General features: G+C 45.7%; 2 protein-coding genes across 5 annotated transcripts in view; one reads left to right on the top strand and one right to left on the bottom strand.

The window, feature by feature from the left end:
* The first annotated feature begins 60 nt into the window (after window positions 1-60).
* Window positions 61-15,775, top strand: TEX47 (testis expressed 47). Its single transcript, XM_078854506.1, has 7 exons — window positions 61-249; window positions 3,418-3,487; window positions 8,834-8,937; window positions 12,182-12,246; window positions 13,797-13,998; window positions 14,528-14,687; window positions 15,715-15,775. The coding sequence occupies exons 1-7, from the start codon at window positions 127-129 to the stop codon at window positions 15,750-15,752; spliced, it is 762 nt and encodes a 253-aa protein (XP_078710632.1). The 5' UTR covers window positions 61-126; the 3' UTR covers window positions 15,753-15,775.
* The window catches only part of ARHGAP17 (Rho GTPase activating protein 17), a 73,587-nt gene continuing 67,945 nt past the window's right edge, over window positions 14,148-19,789 (bottom strand). For 2 of the 4 annotated variants that reach the window (XM_073361653.2, XM_073361656.2), the window contains one exon: window positions 14,148-17,388. In XM_073361653.2, the coding sequence (XP_073217754.1) occupies window positions 17,258-17,388 (131 nt within the window). In that variant the 3' untranslated portion in view covers window positions 14,148-17,257. The remainder of the gene's footprint in view (window positions 17,389-19,789) is intronic. The other 2 variants (XM_073361654.2, XM_073361655.2) reach the window with 2 other exon arrangements.

The raw sequence follows: 19,789 nt of genomic DNA, 5'->3' as shown, positions 1-19,789 counted from the left end.
ACGCGCTATCTCAGAGTCCGCCTCCCCCGGGCATGAGCGCGCGCCCCGCCCGCGGCGGGTCACGGCACCGGGCCGGCCGCCCCTCCCCCCCCCGCCGGGCCGCTCTCTGGGGCGCTCGGGGCCGCCATGTCGGGCGCCCACCCGTCGCGGACAAAGGGGTCGGTCCGGGCCGAGTCCCTGGTGCCCGCCCTGATCCCGCGCAGCAACCTGCTCGGCGCCCTGGAGGAGAAGCGGCGGCTGCAGCTCAAGGTCCGCGCGGGAGGGGATTGCCCGACGCCCCCCGCCCCATTCCTCAATCCCCCCTCCCCCGCCTCCAACCCCCCACCCCATTCCTCAATCCCCCCTCGCCCCCTCCCCCAACCCCCACACCCACACATTGCCCGACCCCCCCATTCCTCAATCCCCTCTCGCCCCCTCCCCCGCCTCCAACCCCCCCACCCCATTCCTCAATCCCCCCTCGCCCCCTCCCCAACCCCCACACCCACACATTGCCCGACCCCCCCATTCCTCAATCCCCTCTCGCCCCCTCCCCCTCCTCCAACCCCCCACCCCATTCCTCAATCCCCCCTCGCCCCCTCCCCCAACCCCCACACCCACACATTGCCCGACCCCCCCCATTCCTCAATCCCCTCTCGCCCCCTCCCCCGCCTCCAACCCCCCACCCCATTCCTCAATCCCCCCTCCCCCAACCCCCACACCCACACATTGCCCGACCCCCCCATTCCTCAATCCCCTCTCGCCCCCTCCCCCGCCTCCAACCCCCCCACCCCATTCCTCAATCCCCCCTCGCCCCCTCCCCCAACCCCCCACACCCACACATTGCCCGACCCCCCATTCCTCAATCCCCTCTCGCCCCCTCCCCCGCCTCCAACCCCCCCACCCCATTCCTCAATCCCCCCTCGCCCCCTCCCCAACCCCCACACCCACACATTGCCCGACCCCCCCATTCCTCAATCCCCTCTTGCCCCCTCCCCCGCCTCCAACCCCCCACCCCATTCCTCAATCCCCCCTCGCCCCCTCCCCCAACCCCCACACCCACACATTGCCCGACCCTCCCATTCCTCAATCCCCTCTCGCCCCCTCCCCGCCTCCAACCCCCCCACCCCATTCCTCAATCCCCCCTCGCCCCCTCCCCCAACCCCCACACCCACACATTGCCCGACCCCCCATTCCTCAATCCCCTCTCGCCCCCTCCCCCGCCTCCAACCCCCCCACCCCATTCCTCAATCCCCCCTCGCCCCCTCCCCCAACCCCCACCCCCACACCCACACATTGCCCGACCCCCCCATTCCTCAATCCCCTCTCGCCCCCTCCCCCGCCTCCAACCCCCCCACACCACACATTGCCTGAACCCCCCCACCCCATTCCTCAATCCCCTCTTGCCCCCCACACCCACACATTGCCCGACCCTCCCATTCCTCAATCCCCTCTCGCCCCCTCCCCCAGCCTCCGCCCCACCCACGCCCACACAATGCCTGACCCCCCCACCCCATTTCTCAATCCCCTCTCGCCTCCTCCCCCAGCCTCCGCCACCCCACCCCCACACTTTGCCCGACCCCCCCACCCCATTCCTCAATCCCCTCTCGTCCCTTCCCCCAGCCTCCAACCCCCCCACCCCATTCCTCAATCCCCTCTCGTCCCCTCCCCCAGCCTCCAACCGCCCCCACCCCCACACGTTGCCCGACCCCCCCCATTCCTCATTCCCCTCTCGTCCCCTCTCCCAGCCTCCAACCCCCCACCCCCACACGTTGCCCGACCCCCTCACCCCGTTCCTCAATCCCCCCTCGCCCCCTCCCTCAGCCTCCGCCCCCCCACACGTTGCCCGACCCCCCCACCCCGTTCCTCAGTCCCCTCTCCCCCAGCCTCCGCCCCCCCCATGCCTGCACGTTGCCCGACCCCCCCACCCCGTTCCTCAGGCCCCTCTTGCCCCCTCCCCCAGCCTCCGCCCCCCCACACCTGCACGTTGCCCGACCCCCCCACCCCGTTCCTCAGTCCCCTCTCGCCCCCTCCCTTCAGCCTCCGCCCCCCCCACGCCCGCACGTTGCCCGACCCCCCTCCCACCCCGTTCCTCAGTGTGTGGGCGTAGGGGGGTGCAGGCTGGGGGAGGGGGCAAGGGGGATTGAGGAATGGGGTGGGGTGGTCGGGCATTGTGGGGGGGTGGGGGGGTGGAGGCTGGGGGAGGGGGCGAGACGGGATTGAGGAGTGGGGTGGGGGGGTCGGGCAATGTGTGGGTGTGGGAGGGGTGGAGGCTGGGGGGAGGGGGTGAGAGTGGATTGAGGAATGAGGTGGGGGGTGGAGACTGGGGGAGGGAGGGGGAGAGAGATGGGGAGTTGGAGGAGGGGAGGGGGTGAGAGTTGGGGGCTGGAGTAGATTGGGGAGTGCGTGGGTGGGTGGGTAGAGGAGGCTGGGGGAGGGGGTAGTTGGAGGAGGGGCGGGTGGTAGTTTGGGCGAGGAGGGGGTGAGAGGTGGAGGAGGCTGGGGGAGGGGAAGAAGGGAGGGGTGGGTGGTGGTAGAGGAGACCGGGGGGGCTGTCCTCTAGCTTCTGCTGTTTTTGTCAGAGGAAGCAGGCCAGCTGTCGCCCCAGAGGCAGTGGCCTGTCCCTGCACCCCCCTCCCCACTAGAGAGCCCCATCGCTGCATGGGGCCCATAGACCACCTTACACCCTCAGGCCCACGGTTCTCTCCTCTGTCCCCCCACACCCTCTTCGCTGGAGCCTGTCGGCTGGCACCATTCCCAGCCAGGCCCTTGACTCGCTGCTGCCTGGTACAGAAACAACGCCCAGCTTATTTCTAACTCACTCCTCCATGGTGCCTGTGAGCCTTAGTAGGGGCTGGAGTCACCGCTTTGGGTCTCCGAGTGGGGACCAGGATTTTTTGTAGAGAGATGATAGATTGATAAATACATGCACCAGCTATTGGTAGGTCTCTTTCTTTGCAATGCCATTTTGCTCCCACAGACAGAGCTTTCTGAAACTGAATAATTTAGCCAAATGAGAGAAAGAAAGAGCCTGATTCTCTCCATTTTATGACCTTGTGCAGTCATTTACCCCTATGCAAGACAATGTACAATGCTACCAGGCCAGACTAGCAGTGGATTGCACCCATCTTGCACAGAGATAAATAACAGCATGAGGGCTCCTAGGTAGGATGGTAATACAAATAAGTTGCAAAACAGTGGAGAATCAGCCCCTAAAGAGTCTGGATTCCTTTCTGGTCCCACCTCTTCCCCACCTTTGCAGTGTGACCTTGGACATGTTACTTCTTTCCTTCATTTCCCTTCTTTACAATGTAGTTGTTAGGTTAACTTCATCAATGCTTAGGAAGTGCTCAAATACTTGAGTAGTACACAGTTAAAAGTGATCAGTGCCTGTGAATAACAGCTTTTAGGTAAATATGTCTGGTTTTCTTTCCTGGCTAGAAGTTCCTGCTGCACAGGTTATTTTTTGTTGCCAAGCTATCAGAAAGAGCAGACAGGCAAGAGGTTACAGGTACAATAATATCTTTTCATCAATCTGCCTTTTGACTATTTAACTTGTAAGATACTTGCCCTGGGGATGCAGACTCTGGTAGGTGAGGAGTAGCAGAAATTTCAGGGCTACCCAGCAGAAACAGCTGCTCTCCTGGGTTCTATATAGTTCATTTAAAAAGTGAGGTTTCAGAGTAGCAGCCATGTTTGTCTGTATGCGCAAACCCCCCCTTCCCCCCTCCAAAAAACAGGAGTACTTGTGGCACCTTAGAGACAAACAAATTTATTAGAGCATAAGCTTTCGTGGGCTACAGCCCACTTCATCGGATGCATTGAATGGAACATATAGTAAGAAGATAGATATATACACACACGGAGAAGGTGGAATTTGCCATACAATTTGTAAGAGGCCACATGTTAAGTATCCTCACACCTTCTTGTCAACTGTCTAAATGTGCCATCTTGATTACCACTACAAAAGTTTTTTTTCTCCTGCTGATAATAGCTCATCTTAATTAATTAGCCTCTTAGCCCTGGTCTACACTAGGAGTTGAGGTCGAATTTAGCAGCATTAAATTGATTTAACCCTGCACGCATCCACACGACGAAGTCCTTTTTTTCGACTTAAAGGGCTCTTAAAATCGATTTCCTTACTCCACCCCCGACAAGGGGATTAGCGCTGAAATCGGCCTTGCCGGGTCAAATTTGGGGTACTGTGGATGCAATTAGATGGTATTGGCCTCCGGGAGCTATCCCAGAGTGCTCCGTTGTGACTGCGCTGGACAGCACTCTGAACTCAGATGCACTGGCCAGGTAGACAGGAAAAGGCCCGCGAACTTTTGAATTTCATTTCCTGTTTGGCCAGCGTGGCAAGCTGCAGGTGAGTGCAGAGCTCATCAGCAGAGGTGACCATGCAGAGCTCATCAGCAGAGGTGACCGTGATGGAGTCCCAGAATCGCAAAAGAGCCCCAGCATGGACCAAACGGGAGGTACGGGATCTGATTGCTGTATGGGGAGAGGAATCCGTGCTATCAGAAGTCTGTTCCAGTTTTCGAAATGCCAAAACATTTGTCAAAATCTCCCAGGGCATGAAGGACAGAGGCCATAACAGGGACACGAAGCAGTGCCGCGTGAAACTTAAGGAGCTGAGGCAAGCTTACCAGAAAACCAGAGAGGCAAACGGCCGCTCCGGGTCAGAGCCCCAAACATGCTGCTTCTATGATGAGCTGCATGCAGTTTTAGGGGGTTCAGCCACCACTACCCCAACCGTGTTGTTTGACTCCTTCAGTGGAGATGGAGGCAACACGGAAGCAGGTTTTGGGGACTAGGAAGATAGCTCACAGCAAGCAAGCGGAGAAACCGGTTTTCCCGACAGCCAGGAACTGTTTTTCATCCTGGACCTGGAGCCAGTACCCCCCAAACCCACCCAAGGCTGCCCCCTGGACCCACCAGGCGGAGAAGGGACCTCTGGTGAGTGTACCTTTTTAAATACTATACATGGTTTAAAAGCAAGTGTGTTTAATGATTAATTTGCCCTGGCATTCTCAGCTCTCTTGGATGTACTCCCAATGCCTTTGCAAAAGGTTTCTGGGGAGGGCAGCCTTATTCTGTCCACCATGGTAGGACACTTTACCACTCCAGCCTAGTAGCACGTACTCGGGAATCATTGTAGAACAAAGCATTGCAGTGTATGTTTGCTGGCGTTCAAACAACATCCCGTTCTTTATCTCTCTGTGTTATCCTCAGAAGAGTGATATCATTCATGGTCACCTGGTTGACATAGGGTGCTTTTCTTAAGGGGACATTCAGAGGTGCCCTTTCCTGCTGGGCTGTTTGCCTGTGGCTGAACAGAAATGTTCCCCGCTGTTAGCCACAGGGAGGGGGGAGGGGCTAGCCATGTGGTGGGGGTAGGCAAAATGCGACCTTGTAACAAAAGCACATGTGCTATGTATGTAATGTTAACAGCAAGGTTTACCGTGAAAGAGTGTACCCATTGTTCTATAAAATGTGTCTTTTTAAATATCACTGTCCCTTTTTTTTCCTCCACCAGCTGCATGTGTTTCAATGATCACAGAATCTTCTCCTTCCCAGAGGCTAGTGAAGATTAGAAGGCGAAAAAAACACACTTGCGATGAAATGTTCTCTGAGCTCATGCTGTCCTCCCACACTGACACTCCATCTGTCTTTTACATCTTTGGCTAGCAGCAGACGGCGCAGTAGGACTGCTAGCCATCCTCATGTCCTGCCTGCCTGGCAGAAGATGGTGCAATAGGATTACTAGCCATCCTCATCTCCTGCCTGCTCGCCATAAGATGGTACAATAGGACTGCCGGCAGGACTAAAGAGGATGATCTGGTCGAGTCACTCCTAATTTAGTCCCTGCACCCATGTCTGCCCAGGCGCTCCTGACCGACCTTACCAAGGCTGCCAGGAGCACCTCGGACACGATGACAATGGTTATCAGGCCTATTTTTCCGTCTGCTGCCACAAGGCAATGGGTTGCTCTATCAGTACCACATCTGCCAGCACCACATCTGCCAGCACCCAGGAGACGTACGGTGACAGTGAGCTGAGCGGGCTCCATGCTTGCCGTGGTATCTGCACAGGTGACTCAGGAAAAAAGGTGCAAAACGATTGTCTGCCGTTGCTTTCACGGAGGGAGGGCCTGACGACATGTACCCAGAACCACCCGCGACAATGTTTTTTGCCCCATCAGGCATTGGGATCTCAACCCAGAATTCCAATGGGCGGCGAAGACTGCAGAAACTGTGGGATAGCTACCCACAGTGCAACGCTCCAGAAGTCGACGCTTGCCTCGGTACTGTGGAAGCACTCCACCGAGTTAATGCACTTAGAGCATTTTGTGTGGGGACACACACAATCGACTATATAAAAACGATTTCTAAAAAACCAACTTCTATAAATTTGACCTAATTTCGTAGTGTAGACATACCCTTACTGTTTGTATGGCAAATTCCACCTTCTCTGTATGTGTATATATATATATATCTTCTTACTATATGTTCCATTCAATGCATCCAGTGAAGTGGGCTGTAGCCCACGAAAGGTTATGCTCTAATAAATTTGTTAGTCTTTAAGGTGCCACAAGGACTCCTGGTTTTTTTTAAAAGTGAGGATAGAGTTCCCAATACAGCTTTAATGACAACTAAATAACGACCACTTCAGACCTGGCATGGGAGAATACACCAGTCTCTTTGGCTCCTATAATAAAGCTAAACTGCCTTTAAGGTAAGTCCAGATATATTGCTGATCCTGAAAGGAATTAACTTTTATGACCACCAAGACCAGGTTTATTCATTGCTGAAGTAATTAGAGGCTGGTAGAACAAAGCTTGCTGTACAAATACATTTCTCATTTATGCCATTATAAATCATCAATTCGTCTGCATACCTATCCCCTAACACCTAGAGCAAACCTGTGATATCAGGTAAAAGACGCACTTTTAAAGTGCTGCTGCCTGTTTCCCACCCTCCCAGCCCTTTCTTCCTATCATAGAATCATAGAATATCAGGGTTGGAAGGGACCCCAGAAGGTCATCTAGTCCAACCCCCTGCTCAAAGCAGGACCAATTCCCAGTTAAATAAGTCCTAAGTCCTAAGTCCACAAAGCTCTCAGGGCCCTGTCTGTTGTTGTCAGCCACACACCAGCGTCATGGCTGAAGAGGACCTGAATCCATTGTTTTCACAGCTTCATCACCAACAAGGAAAAGATGAGCACCGTGACCTCACTTTATTTTGAAGACAGTGGAACTAAGTATTGTGAATTAAGCAGCACCGCTTGGATTTAAATCCAATGCATCATGTATGCAGAGGGGGCAGGGATGGCTGCAGTATATGTTAAAGAAAGATAGCAGCCTTTCAACATACCCTTTTTTTTTTTGGTATGACAAGTGATAAATACAAACAGTTTAAAAAAAAACAAACCCTCAACACACCAATTACTTCATAACCCTAACTGGAGAAGAAGTGTGTGAAAGTAGTTAACATTTCCTTCTGCTATCACACCATGGTAGTGGTTTCGGTGATTCATTAAATCATTTCTTCTCTACAGTAGGTGGTGATTTTTCAGTTACACACCAGAGGGAGCTGGCTTTGTCCTCAAAGAGATCAGACTTGGCATGAACTCCAAATAAAATATGGAAAGTAGCAGTTACTGTGATGCATTCACAGTGGTGTAACAGTTGAAGATTTATGCTGCTATGGTCAGGGACAGCCCCTAGATGTCAGCCTGATCATCCTCTTGAGCAGAAGCTTCTGTGAGTTACAGCTCACTTCTAATTCCATACCTAGCGTTTTATTTTTTCCCCCCTTTCTTTCAGTTTTTTTTGTTAAGCATCCGTCCAAAGCTGTAACCACTACACAGTTATAGCAAATGTTTCATACAAAGGGTAAGTAACCTACAGATAATGGACTGGCAATAAAGCAGTAGTCTATTTACAGGGTGGGAGTACAGATGAACCTACCATTTGGTTAGATACTAATGCAATAAAAAGTTATCACTTGTCAAGAGTCCTTGCTTAGTACTAAATACTGGAGCAAATGAGAGCACAGCTATCAATAAGCAACCCTGAAGGGAACGGGGAGATCTTTATTTTCAGAGCAGGAGATTGATTCTATGACCTACATTCAATTATGTAGGTCATAGAATGGTTTCAACTCTGAAACCATTCAATTATGACTGTTTCTGTTAAACCAAATGATTAGTATATGTATATTGAATACCTTGATGAATGAGGATGCAGTAGTTATTGGTGCCTTTATCAAACAGCTACACATTTAGCTGCAACAGCCAGAGGCAAGGATTCTTATCCATGTGGATTTGTAAAACTCCCACAGAGTTATTTCTAAAGCATTCCCAACCCGTATGGCCTTTGGGTGCTGCACAGTTAAAAAAAACAACCACAACAACAAAGACAGAGCTAAGCATTCAATGCAACAATTGTTAGGGGAAATTCTGGGCACTCTTTGCTACATGCCTCAGCTAATACACCAAGTACAACAGTTTTAGGTGAACCATGTTAAGATTAAGCCTATTGCTGAAATGTTATATTAATTATATTAGCCATTAATCAATCTGATTAGCTGGCCCCAATTTTACTGAATATGATACTTGAGCAAAGCCATTTTCAAAAAACCTAGGGAGTCTTGTGCCTATAGGAAGAGAATAGACTCCCAAGCCAATGACTATTTTTAATGTTTCTTCTTAGATTTAAAGAGTCAGCTCACTCACTGCATTTTTGATGGCCTCTGACATTATGACTATAGCATAGGGTGAGGTGAAATGCTAGTTTTCTGAAGTTGTACACTATATTCCCACATGACAGCCAATCCTGTGTTTTTTAAATAAGGTTACCATGAAAGACTGTTTCAGAACATATTAAAATACCACCTTGGAGAACCAGTCTCAGGTCTACTTCTCCTCTATCCCAGCTCCATTCTTCATATACTAGAGGTAGGTTAAGTAAATCTCCTTGGGTAATACATTCTATAAGCTTGTGGGCCTCCCACAGTGAAAGCTGTATCCTTGATTCTTGTGCAAACACCCTGGGTGCTATCTGTTCAACCATCCCTGTCAACCCTAGCTGATGTAGTGAATGTAGTGCAAGGCAGGCTCTAAGGGTCTAGTTCATTTAAGGCTTTAAAAAAAAGGACTAGAACCTTAAAATTAGGGCGGTCAAGCAATTAAAATAATCGTGATTAACTGCATGATTAAAAAAATTAATTGGATCATACTGTTAAACAATAGAATGCCATTTATTTTATTTATTACAAATATTTGCACTGTAAAAACGATAAAAGAAATCATATTTTCAATTCACCTCATACAAGAACTGTAATGCAATCTCTTTATCGTGAAAGTGCAGCTTACAAATGTAGATTTTTTTTTGTTACAGAACTGCATTCAAAAATAAAACTGTAAAACTTTCAAGCCTTAAATTTTGACTGAACTCCTTGGGGGAGAATAGTATGTCTCCTGCTCTGTTTTACCCGCATTCTGCCATATATTTCATGTTATAGCAGTCTCCGGTGAGGACCCAGCATATACTGTTCATTTTAAGAACACTTTCACTGCAGATTTGACAAAACACAAAGAAGGTACCAATATGAGATTTCTAAAGATAGCTACACCACTCGACTCAAGGTTTAAGAATCTGAAGTGCCTTCCAAAATCTGAGAGAGACGACGTGTGGAAAATGCTTTCAGAAATCTTAAAAGAGCAACACTCTGATGTGGAAATTACAGAACCCGAACCACCAAAAAAAGAAAATCAACCTTCTGCTGGTTTCAGAGTAACAGCCGTGTTAGTCTGTATTCGCAAAAAGAAAAGGAGTACTTGTGGCACCTTAGAGACTAACTGTCACGGTTCCTCCCCCACTCTGAACTCTAGGGTACAGATGTGGGGACCTGCATGAAAACCTCCTAAGCTTATCTTTACCAGCTTAGGTCAAAACTTCCCCAAGGTACAAAATATTACACCCGTTGTCCTTGGACTGGCCGCTACCACCACCAAACTAATACTGGTTACTGGGGAAGAGCTGTTTGGACGCGTCCTCCCCCCCAAAATACTTCCCAAAACCCTGCACCCCACTTCCTGGACAAGGTTTGGTAAAAAGCCTCACCAATTTGCCTAGGTGACTACAGACCCAGACCCTTGGATCTTAAGAACAATGAACAATCCTCCCAACACTTGCACCCCCCCTTTCCTGGGAAATGTTGGATAAAAAGCCTCACCAATTTGCAGAGGTGACCACAGACCCAAATCCTTGGATCTGAGAACAATGAAAAAGCATTCAGTTTTTTACAAGAAGACTTTTAATAAAAAATAGAAGTAAATAGAAATAAAGAAATCCCCCCTGTAAAATCAGGATGGTAGATATCTTACAGGGTAATTAGATTCAAAAACATAGAGAACCCCTCTAGGCAAACCTTAAGTTACAAAAAAGATACACAGACAGAAATAGTTATTCTATTCAGCACAATTCTTTTCTCAGCCATTTAAAGAAATCATAATCTAACACATACCTAGCTAGATTACTTACTAAAAGTTCTAAGACTCCATTCCTGTTCTGTCCCTGGCAAAACCAGCATACAGACAGACCCAGACCCTTTGTTTCTCTCCCTCCTCCCAGCTTTTGAAAGTATCTTGTCTCCTCATTGGTCATTTTGGTCAGGTGCCAGCGAGGTTACCTTTAGCTTCTTAACCCTTTACAGGTGAGAGGAGCTTTCCCCTGGCCAGGAGGGATTTCAAAGGGGTTTACCCTTCCCTTTATATTTATGACACTAACCAATTTATTAGAGCATAAGCTTTCGTGAGCTACAGCTCACTTCATCAGATGCATATCGTGGAAACTGCAGCAGACTTTATATACACACAGAGAATATGAAACAATACCTCCTCCCACCCCACTGTCCTGCTGGTAATAGCTTATCTAAAGAGATCATCAGGTGGGCCATTTCCAGCACAAATCCAGGTTTTCTCACCCTCCACCCCCCCACACAAATTCACTCTCCTGCTGGTGATAGCCCATCCAAAGTGACAACTCTTTACACAATGTGCATGACAATCAAGTTGAGCTATTTCCTGCACAAATCCAGGTTTTCTCACATCCCCCCACCCCCATACACACACAAACTCACTCTCCTGCTGGTAATAGCTCATCCAAACTGACCACTCTTCAAGTTTAAATCCAAGTTAAACCAGAACATCTGGGGGGGTGGGGTAGGAAAAAACAAGAGGAAACAGGCTACCTTGCATAATGACTTAGCCACTTAACCTTCTGCTGGTGGCATCTGCCTCAGATGATGAAAGTGAACATGCATGAGTCTGCACTGCTTTGGATCGTTATTGAGCAGAACCCATCATCAGCATGATCGCATATCCTCTGGCATGGTGGTTGAAGATGTTGGGACATATGAATCTTGAGCGCGTCTGGCATGTAAATATCTTGTGACGCCGGCTACAACCATGCCATGCAAATGTCTGTTCTCACTGTCAGGTGACATTGTTGGCTGAGTGACTGCCTGAACAAGAAGTAGGACTGAAAGGATTTGTAGGTTCTAAAGTTTTACATTTTTATTTTTAATGCAGTTTTTTGGTACATAATTCTACATTTGTAAGTTCAACTTTCATGAGCGATATTGCATTAACAGTTCTTATATATGGTGAACTTAAAAATATTTTTACAGTGCAAATATTTGTAAAAAAAATAAAGTGAGCACTGTACACTTGGTGTTCTGTGTTGTAACTGAAATCAATATATTTGAAAATGTAGAAAACATCCAAAAATATGTAATAAATTTCAGTTGGTATTCTATTGTTTAACAGTGCGATTAAAACTTCAATTAATCGTGTGAGTTAACTGTGATGAATCTACAGCCCTACTGGTGGGGTTAGTGACTGAGAATCAGTTGTCTCTAGGACTGTCCATGTTGTTCCAATCTATTCAAGTAATGCCCCCAATTTGCAATTCTGAGTGAAGAAGACGGGACAACATTCTCTGTAGAGTCCATCAGTACCAGAGGGAATAGTGCCCCCCAGCTCTGGCTGAGCACTTGAACTTTGCAGTGTTTCCACCTCAGCATCTATGATCCAGCTTGGAAGCTCATCATACACCAATACCATCTGATCAGTTATTTTTATATTCAGTTGTTTTTTACACTGAACCTTTGTAACAACCCCACTTTTTCCTTTGCAGTCCTCCAGCGGCACATTATATCATATCCTCCAAGCTCTAGCTTCTCTCCAGAAGCAAGGCTCCTGGTAAGTGTTTCAGAAGAGCTCAAAGAAACCAGCTCATGTGGAAGTAACTTTTAATGCAGGAATGACAATGAATTTGTTAGGGTTAAAATGAGCATTCAGTATAATTATTAGAGAGAAATAGCTTAGTATTTCCCCCTGCTGAACACTGAGAGACCATGGAGTGGGTTACGTTTTAATTTTAGTGTGAAAAATATTTTCCTCATTTAGATTTATCTGTATTTATCCTTCCTTGTTCTTCAGGTGCCATGTGCCTCTTTCTTTTGAAAGGAGGAATGGCTCTTTTCCTCCTCTTCAGTATCCCATACAAAACTGGATAGGTGGGAATGAGTACTAAGAAAGTTGGCAAACTCCTCCATTGAAATTTCTCTGTTTTCCTTGGTCTTCAGTTGTTTGCAGTTCTCCTGCCCTCTGAGATCCAATGCCTAGCATTTAATTTGGCTGTACAGTTTCCAAATTGTGCTTTGAACAAGAACAGGTATGACATTGTGTGCTCCACTAGCCACTGGGTGGCACCTTCTTCTGGCAATTAGCTCTGCCTAGTTCAGCACCCCCTTCTCTTCCCTTGTTGCAGCTCTCCTCCCACTCAGAATTGCAGCATGCTGCTTCGTGACTCAGCCCTCTGCCCAGCTCACTGTTTTTCCCTCTTCAGGGGGGTCTTTCAAAGCCTTTTGCCACCAACAGTCATGCAATCCTCACACCCACTGCTTTAACTGGGTCACTCCTGCATTGACTCAGGCAGCCTTCCAATTCACTGCCTCAGGCTGTGCCACTCTGCAGCAGGTGGCAGAGGGACCCAGGCCTGCCCTCTGCCCTGGGTTCGAGTCTAGGACTCTCAACAAGCAATCAAGGTGTGTGTCTATATCAACTTTACTGCTCTCACCCACCATGCATCTTCTCCCCCTTCCTTCTCCCTTCCTGCAGGCTTCCTCGCTGCTGCTCCCCACACTGTTGCTGCCTTCCTGGCTTTATGAAAGCCCTGCATGTTCCCTCAATCTTGAGCCTTCTTCTAATTAGCTCCCTCCACACAGCCTAAATATCCCCAATTCACAGCTTAATTGGGTGATTGAGCCCACCTGGCCTAATTCAGCTCTTGCAGTGGCAGCTTGGAGAGTACACCCCAGCACAAGATGCAGTAAAGGAGACACTATTAACATGCTGAAAATATCTCAGGCATTTGCTTTCATTTTGTAATTGACTGCTGTCCTAGTCAAACTCATCAGATGTATAAACTTTTACCAGTCAAAACCACACATCTATAATATATAAATATAAAACCACACCCCACAGTATATAATTACTCTTCAAGATAAGAGCCTTAAGATGTGGTAAGATAAGGAGACCATATCAACAGTTAGATCCAAAATAGAACTAGGTGATCACTAATATAGGCAGGAAGTTTAAAAAAAAATGATGTTAAAAATAGCGATGGTCTATATGATGCAAGTAATCAAACATTGCCAGTTTATGAAATACACCATGTCTGGTCAGAAACCTTTTATGTGTACAGAAGAATGATGGAATTCAGACTACAGCTAACTTTCTTCACTTAGTGCTTTGTTACAGGAAATTAAGATTTTAGTGGTGTCACATAACATCCCAACCAGGCTCTTCCTGCAGTGGTATGTCACAATGGTGATACTGCCTGTGACATACCTGGAAGATGTGACACAATCAGAGTCTACAGAAGAGGTGGTCACTGAATGTCTTACACTCCTCCTCAAACTGGGAACATACCTTTCAAAGACTTTTAAGGTGAAACTTACATTAAAATAGAATGTTCAAGTTACTATTCTAAATTAACTTTTTTTCAAAACTATATGAGTTTACTAATGCAAATAAGTCCTGGTTTAGTCTCATCTTGCTGTGCATCGACCTGCCTTTCTCCTTGGACTCTAGAATGGTGTAGTGAGAGGAATGAAGAAAACACTGGGCTTTTATTTCAAACCTCGGTCTTCCGAACTACACCGGCTTGTTTGGTGCAGCCACTGGTGACACCTTTTCAGTCCATCACTGACTGCATTAACAAGCTGAAAACCATACAAATTTCATTCTTGAACCTCATGGGCTAAGCTACCCTCTAAATTCTGGTTACCCAGCTCAGCCTGATCCATTGTTCTGAGCAGAGCAAGAACACCACTTGTAAATAGGGAAGATAAATCAGATATGCTTCCTTTAGCACATTCCCTTCGTTGGGGGATAGGAATGCCCTGGGTGTATTTAATGAATTTGTAACATAAAAGTCTAACTGCGCTGAAGTACTATAATTTTATTTCACACACAGGTGAGCAGTAAGGGACTCGGTGACAATCTACACACCCTTGTTCCAGAACTTCTAATCCCAGCAGAAACAATTAACTACTTGTGCAAGGCAAAAGAATTTATGAGTCCAGAAGCATTTCTGAAAATGTATAACAATCCTTTACAGCCTGCCATGGCTTCAGGTACTTCTGCAGTTTTACAAGGCAATTAGTTGGGATGAATTGTTTAGAGGGCAGATAGTACAAAACACGAACCCTATGGAACCAAACTTCTAGCTCACATAATGGTGAATTTATGGGAAAGTATAGGGATGCTAACAGGTAGTGGAACCTGGAGAATTACTGTAATTGAGTGTACCTATTAACAAGAGATTCCTTCCCTGTTAAGAACTCTTCTAAACAAATGTTGCCTTTTAAAGTTATTCCATGAAGTCACCACCTCCTCTGAAAATATTTAATATTGTCCTTTCACAAGTACAGTAATGAGCTTTTCATTCCAGCTGCAGCATGTGATTGTGTGCCTGAGGGGCACAAGATTAGAATCTTGACCTGATGCTTAGTCTTAGTGGTAACACCATCTCCTCCCCTTTTAGGGGCTCAATAGGAGTGGACATTTAATGCTTCTGATTAGACCCTCCAACTGTGCATATTGAAGGGGGGGGGAGAGAGAAGAGCGCAAAACTCAGTCTTGGAGGAAAAATCAGAAGTAAAGGTGGTTTCACAAGAACTGTTGCCCATTTTGTTCATCACAGTGACACGGGTCCCTGCAATTGTCACCATGTTGCTTATAGCTCTGCCCCTCCCAATCCAGCCAGGAAAGGTGGCTAGGAATGCAAGCTGCTTTCCTGAAAGGATGCTCAAGACCTTTTCTGCTCTGTGAGGGGAGCAGTGAAGCTAAGTAGATGGGGGAAGCCTTGCTCCAGAACCTACATTAGAATAAGCTTGTTTTCAATGTGGGAGACAAAGCCATTCTGAAATACACCACTCCTATCCCCCTACAGTACTAGAGGGCTGCAGGACTGAAGTGTAATCCACAAGGCCTATAAGAGGTAGCATGCTCCCCCAATTAACCCAAAGGGCTAGTCTGATATTTTGACTAACAGGGGCTAGTTTGAGTTGCAGGGTTAAAGAAATCACTTTCAGCTGCTTGTATGAATATTGGCTCAATTCCATTTCAATGATTAAGGCTTTCATCTTTTCTTCCTCACAGAAACTGTGTGGCCTACCCCTTGTCACTTGTATCCATGATACACTAAAGTACTTCCTCCTTAGCATTATGTCATGTTTTCATTATTTACAAAACACGCTTCAAGGCCCCCTTGAATTCTACAAGTAACAACGTGAACAAGCTACCATGAATGCTGGATCCACTTATCTTTTAGAGACCATGCACTTTTAACCTGACATTCTTTCTGGAGACCAGTGGAAGTATGAAGGAGGAGCTTCTATGCAGTAGGAGAGGGTCAGGAAAAGGGCTTCAATGTAAGTCATGTGTTATCTGCCATATGAAATGTGAATAGACAGTTTTTCAAGGACAGGGTGAAACTATGGAATGTGACAATCACTGTGCATGAGTTATACCAAAAAATTCAGAGGCAGGGTCAAATAGACATGGGTAGTGCATGAGCTTGTATACAAAAGAATACAAATTAATCATACTTGTATGATAGTCCTAAAGGTCTAGAAAACAACCTAGATAATACTTTGCCCTGCCTATGAGTGCAGGAGACTGGACTAGATGGTCCCTCTTGGAGGTCCCTTCCAGTCCTAGGATTCTCTCTCTCTTCCATAGTCTATGAAAGATAGATCAGTTGAGCACTCAGCCATACTTTCTGTGGTTGAATAATTAACAGGCACCAGGTCTCAGATGTAGCCACTTTAAAGAGTAGCAGTTAAAGCTCAGCACTGAAGTCCTATTGTGTTTTCAGTGGATCACAAAAATGCATGGAGAAGTTATATTTGGATACTAGAATAAATAGGCCTTCAAACGACAAAAGACAGAATCCTTTAATTTTATAAATGCTCACTCAACTGATGAATCCAAACAGATGTTCAAAATTCAGCCAATTTAAATGAAAGCATGAACATTTCCACAGTTTCACATAAAAAGCAGGTATGGTTAATACAAATAACTATGACATACAGATAATGGTCAGTACTTAAAGTAGCAATAAAATGGTTAAAGATACAGTAAGTTTCTTTCTATGATATGACAGTCCTTCAAGGCACTGGAATACATCCACAGTTTTGACAGGTGACTGATAACCAGCAGTCACCACCAGCATTCTGGCATTTTTTGGTTCATACTTTAACAAAAACAAAAGTCTGCAGCAAGTCAGTGAGGGAAAGTCTCTTGCAAGGCATCTCCTTTTTAATATAATGTCTAAGAACTAGGAACAAAAGTAACAGTGACATTAAGTAGGTTATTTCCATACATGCACTTTAAATAGTAACTGATGCACTGCTTTTTATTCTTTTGGGATTTCTGCTAATGCCATCTGTATTAGCAGCAATTAAGTGTCCTATGTAAATTTCCACAGTAATCAACTCTTCCCATCTAGGATTTTTGAAACCACTGTCAAGACACAGATCATTAAACTTCTTCTGTATGGTTAGATTGCCTTACATGTAAGTAGAGCCTTCACACAGTTCCACCATATCTTCAAAAAAAGCTTTTCACTGTTAGGTCTTGATTTGCAACTTTTCCATGAGGACAGAAAGGTTTTTTAAAAAGTTTTGGAGCACGTTTTCTTTTACAGAGCAGTGCTTTCTGTATCATTGTCAACATTAAGCATGAGATGGTTGTGCAATTCCTTGCTTGCTGACTCTGTAGGAAGCTCTGAAGAGAGGCTACTAAGTGGTTCTTGAACATTGGAATTGGAGTCTACAAAAAAAGCAGGAAAACATAAAATGTATAGTGTCTGGACAGTCATTAGATCTCAGGTATATTTCCTTATAAACAAAGGGAAAGGAACAGATCCAGGTAGGACAACAGCTTAACAGAGGTTTTGCAAGTTCAGGGCCTGCATATGCACACAAGCCACTTCAGAAAAACTGAATGAAGTTTGGGTAGCTCCTCCCAGCCACCCCCATCGTCACCTGCCTGACAGAAAGAAGCTAAAAAAGAACTGAACATTTCAATGTCAAATTACACTGCCTTGTAATATTCCCAGCTTCTGCTGTAGACACCCACTCTGGAGGAAACAAGAATGAATTTTGCATTCTATAAAGAGTATTATAGAAATACCTCCCCATTACTTAAGTAACGAACATGTATGATATCCAGGGAAGGTGTCTATTACAGGCAGAAGAAGAAACTATTTAAAATCAACACTAATGGTCCCAAGAAAGGGTTGGGTTCAGCTTCTTTCCCCTTGCTGGTAGGGAACATCTTGTAGTTTGTCTTTGATCAATGACAGGGGAGAGTTGTGTTCTGGCCCTTTCTGGTAGAGGTATCCAGAAAGTGACAGAGGGGATCTCAATCTTGCAGTTCTGGTGGCTGTTAGGAACAGGACAGAAAGCCAGAAAGAACAGCTAACCGTTTAAATGAAAGCATTCACCTCAGTGTTTCGGGAAGTAGCCAAGTGTTCATAATATGCCACATACTGATCTATGTCTTGAGAAACTGAAGTGTAATTTATTCCTCTGGCTCATGGAGAGGCAATTTAAACCCCCCTGAAGAGCTCAAAGATATCAAACACTAAGCCTCAAACAGAAACAATGGGTAAGTATTATTTGTTTTACAAATGCATAAATGGAAGATCTGGGCCCAGGGATTGTCAGTGGCAAAGGTAGAATTAGAATTTAGGAGCATAACTCCTGCTACTTCCCCACTTTAGCAACAAATTAAATTTATGTAAATCTTTGCTCAAGGGTGTCAAAAAAACGGCCTAGAAAATCCAGGTTACTGCAGTTCAGTGATACTGCTGTCTTTATAGGTGGCACTGGAGTCCCGAAGGTCCTATGCTGATAGCTCTTTGCAGAACGCTTAACCAGGTCCTTACCACATGAAGTCATAAGATCCCATGGCCCTTTTTGTAATATGATTCCAGTTTACATAACTTTCAGCTTACTTAAATTCACTGTGTAGATTCAACCAGTCAGATATGCATTTCCTTCTCTAATTTTTGTACTATGGTGTTGTGTGAAGAAAACATAAAAGCATGTACCATCCATAAAGTGGCTGAATTTCAGTGATAAGTGAAATTGTTCCTTTTTAATCCTTAATTCCAAAGCGCCTAAACTGTTAGGAATAAGAATAATAAAGGTACAATAAAAACCTTCCAGATTTTAGAACAAGCAGCATGGTAAACAAAGTTATATATTTAGGTGAACCACCACTAAAAAAAATTAGATTTCTTCTTGTTTCAAGGGTAGACCAAACTAATTTTTGTTTAATACTGAAATAAAGAGATTACAATTTTAAGTACTTTTTAAAAAAAGTATTAAAGGAACTCCTACACAAGGTTCTTACACTGCCATCACCACAAGCATTACTTACTAGACTCAAATGTTAGTAAAGAGCTCTTTACTACCTTTTATTGGACCAACTTCTGTTGGTGAAAGAAGCTTGCAAGCTACACAGAGGTCGTCTTTGCCACACCTGAAAAAGAGCTCTGTGTAGCTTGAAAATGTCTCTTTCAGCAGCAAAAGTTGGTTCAATACAAGGTATTACCTAACCCATCTGGTCTCTCATATCCTGGAACCAATATGTTTACAACACTGCAAGTTACAATTAAAGACTTTCCAAATCCATCTCAGTATTTTATACCTTGTTCATCCCTGCAGTCTGATTTAAAAAAAGTTTTTTAAAAATGGCAGTGGCCCTGGAAGCACTTACACACTTATCACCTTACATTTTCTACAAATTTAGTACTATTGAATTTGCACTAGTAGTTTAGTATTCCAATGGCTTTTATGCAGAATCATGTTAGACTGTGTCATAACCTCTAGGGGAAGGCATGGGACAGGAGAGCTCCCCATCACTACTTCATTGTGAAGGATGGACTAGAAGAGGGAGGGTGACCATTAATAGGAGGATGATGGGGTAAGATTTTTTTTTTTGCTACAGAGAAATAGTAAAAAGGCACAGCTTCTTCAAATACAACTCAGAATAGAGATAAAATCCATTCATGTTATGACTCCCAGTAAAATAGGACATGAGAAATTAGTGATGCAAAACATGAACTACATTCTAGTCTTGAATCCATTTAGTATTTGTTAAATTTAGGGCAAGCATAAAATAGAAGAGCCATTCTTTTTGCATGCTATATTACTCAGAATGC

This window comes from Lepidochelys kempii, chromosome 10, assembly GCF_965140285.1.
Source record: "Lepidochelys kempii isolate rLepKem1 chromosome 10, rLepKem1.hap1, whole genome shotgun sequence".
NCBI lineage: Eukaryota > Metazoa > Chordata > Testudines > Cheloniidae > Lepidochelys > Lepidochelys kempii.
The sequence above is the reverse complement of the archived record's forward strand: the minus strand, read 5'-3'. Positions and strand labels throughout refer to the sequence as shown.

Excerpts from the sequence above, each read along its gene's own strand:
- TEX47 (XM_078854506.1), top strand. The coding sequence starts at position 127 with ATGTCGGGCGCCCACCCGTCGCGGACAAAGGGGTCGGTCCGGGCCGAG. Across the intron at positions 3,488-8,833 it reads AGACAGGCAAGAGGTTACAG|GTTACCATGAAAGACTGTTT; the intron begins GTACAATAATAT and ends TTTTTAAATAAG. Across the intron at positions 13,999-14,527 it reads ACCTTTCAAAGACTTTTAAG|GTGAGCAGTAAGGGACTCGG; the intron begins GTGAAACTTACA and ends TTTCACACACAG.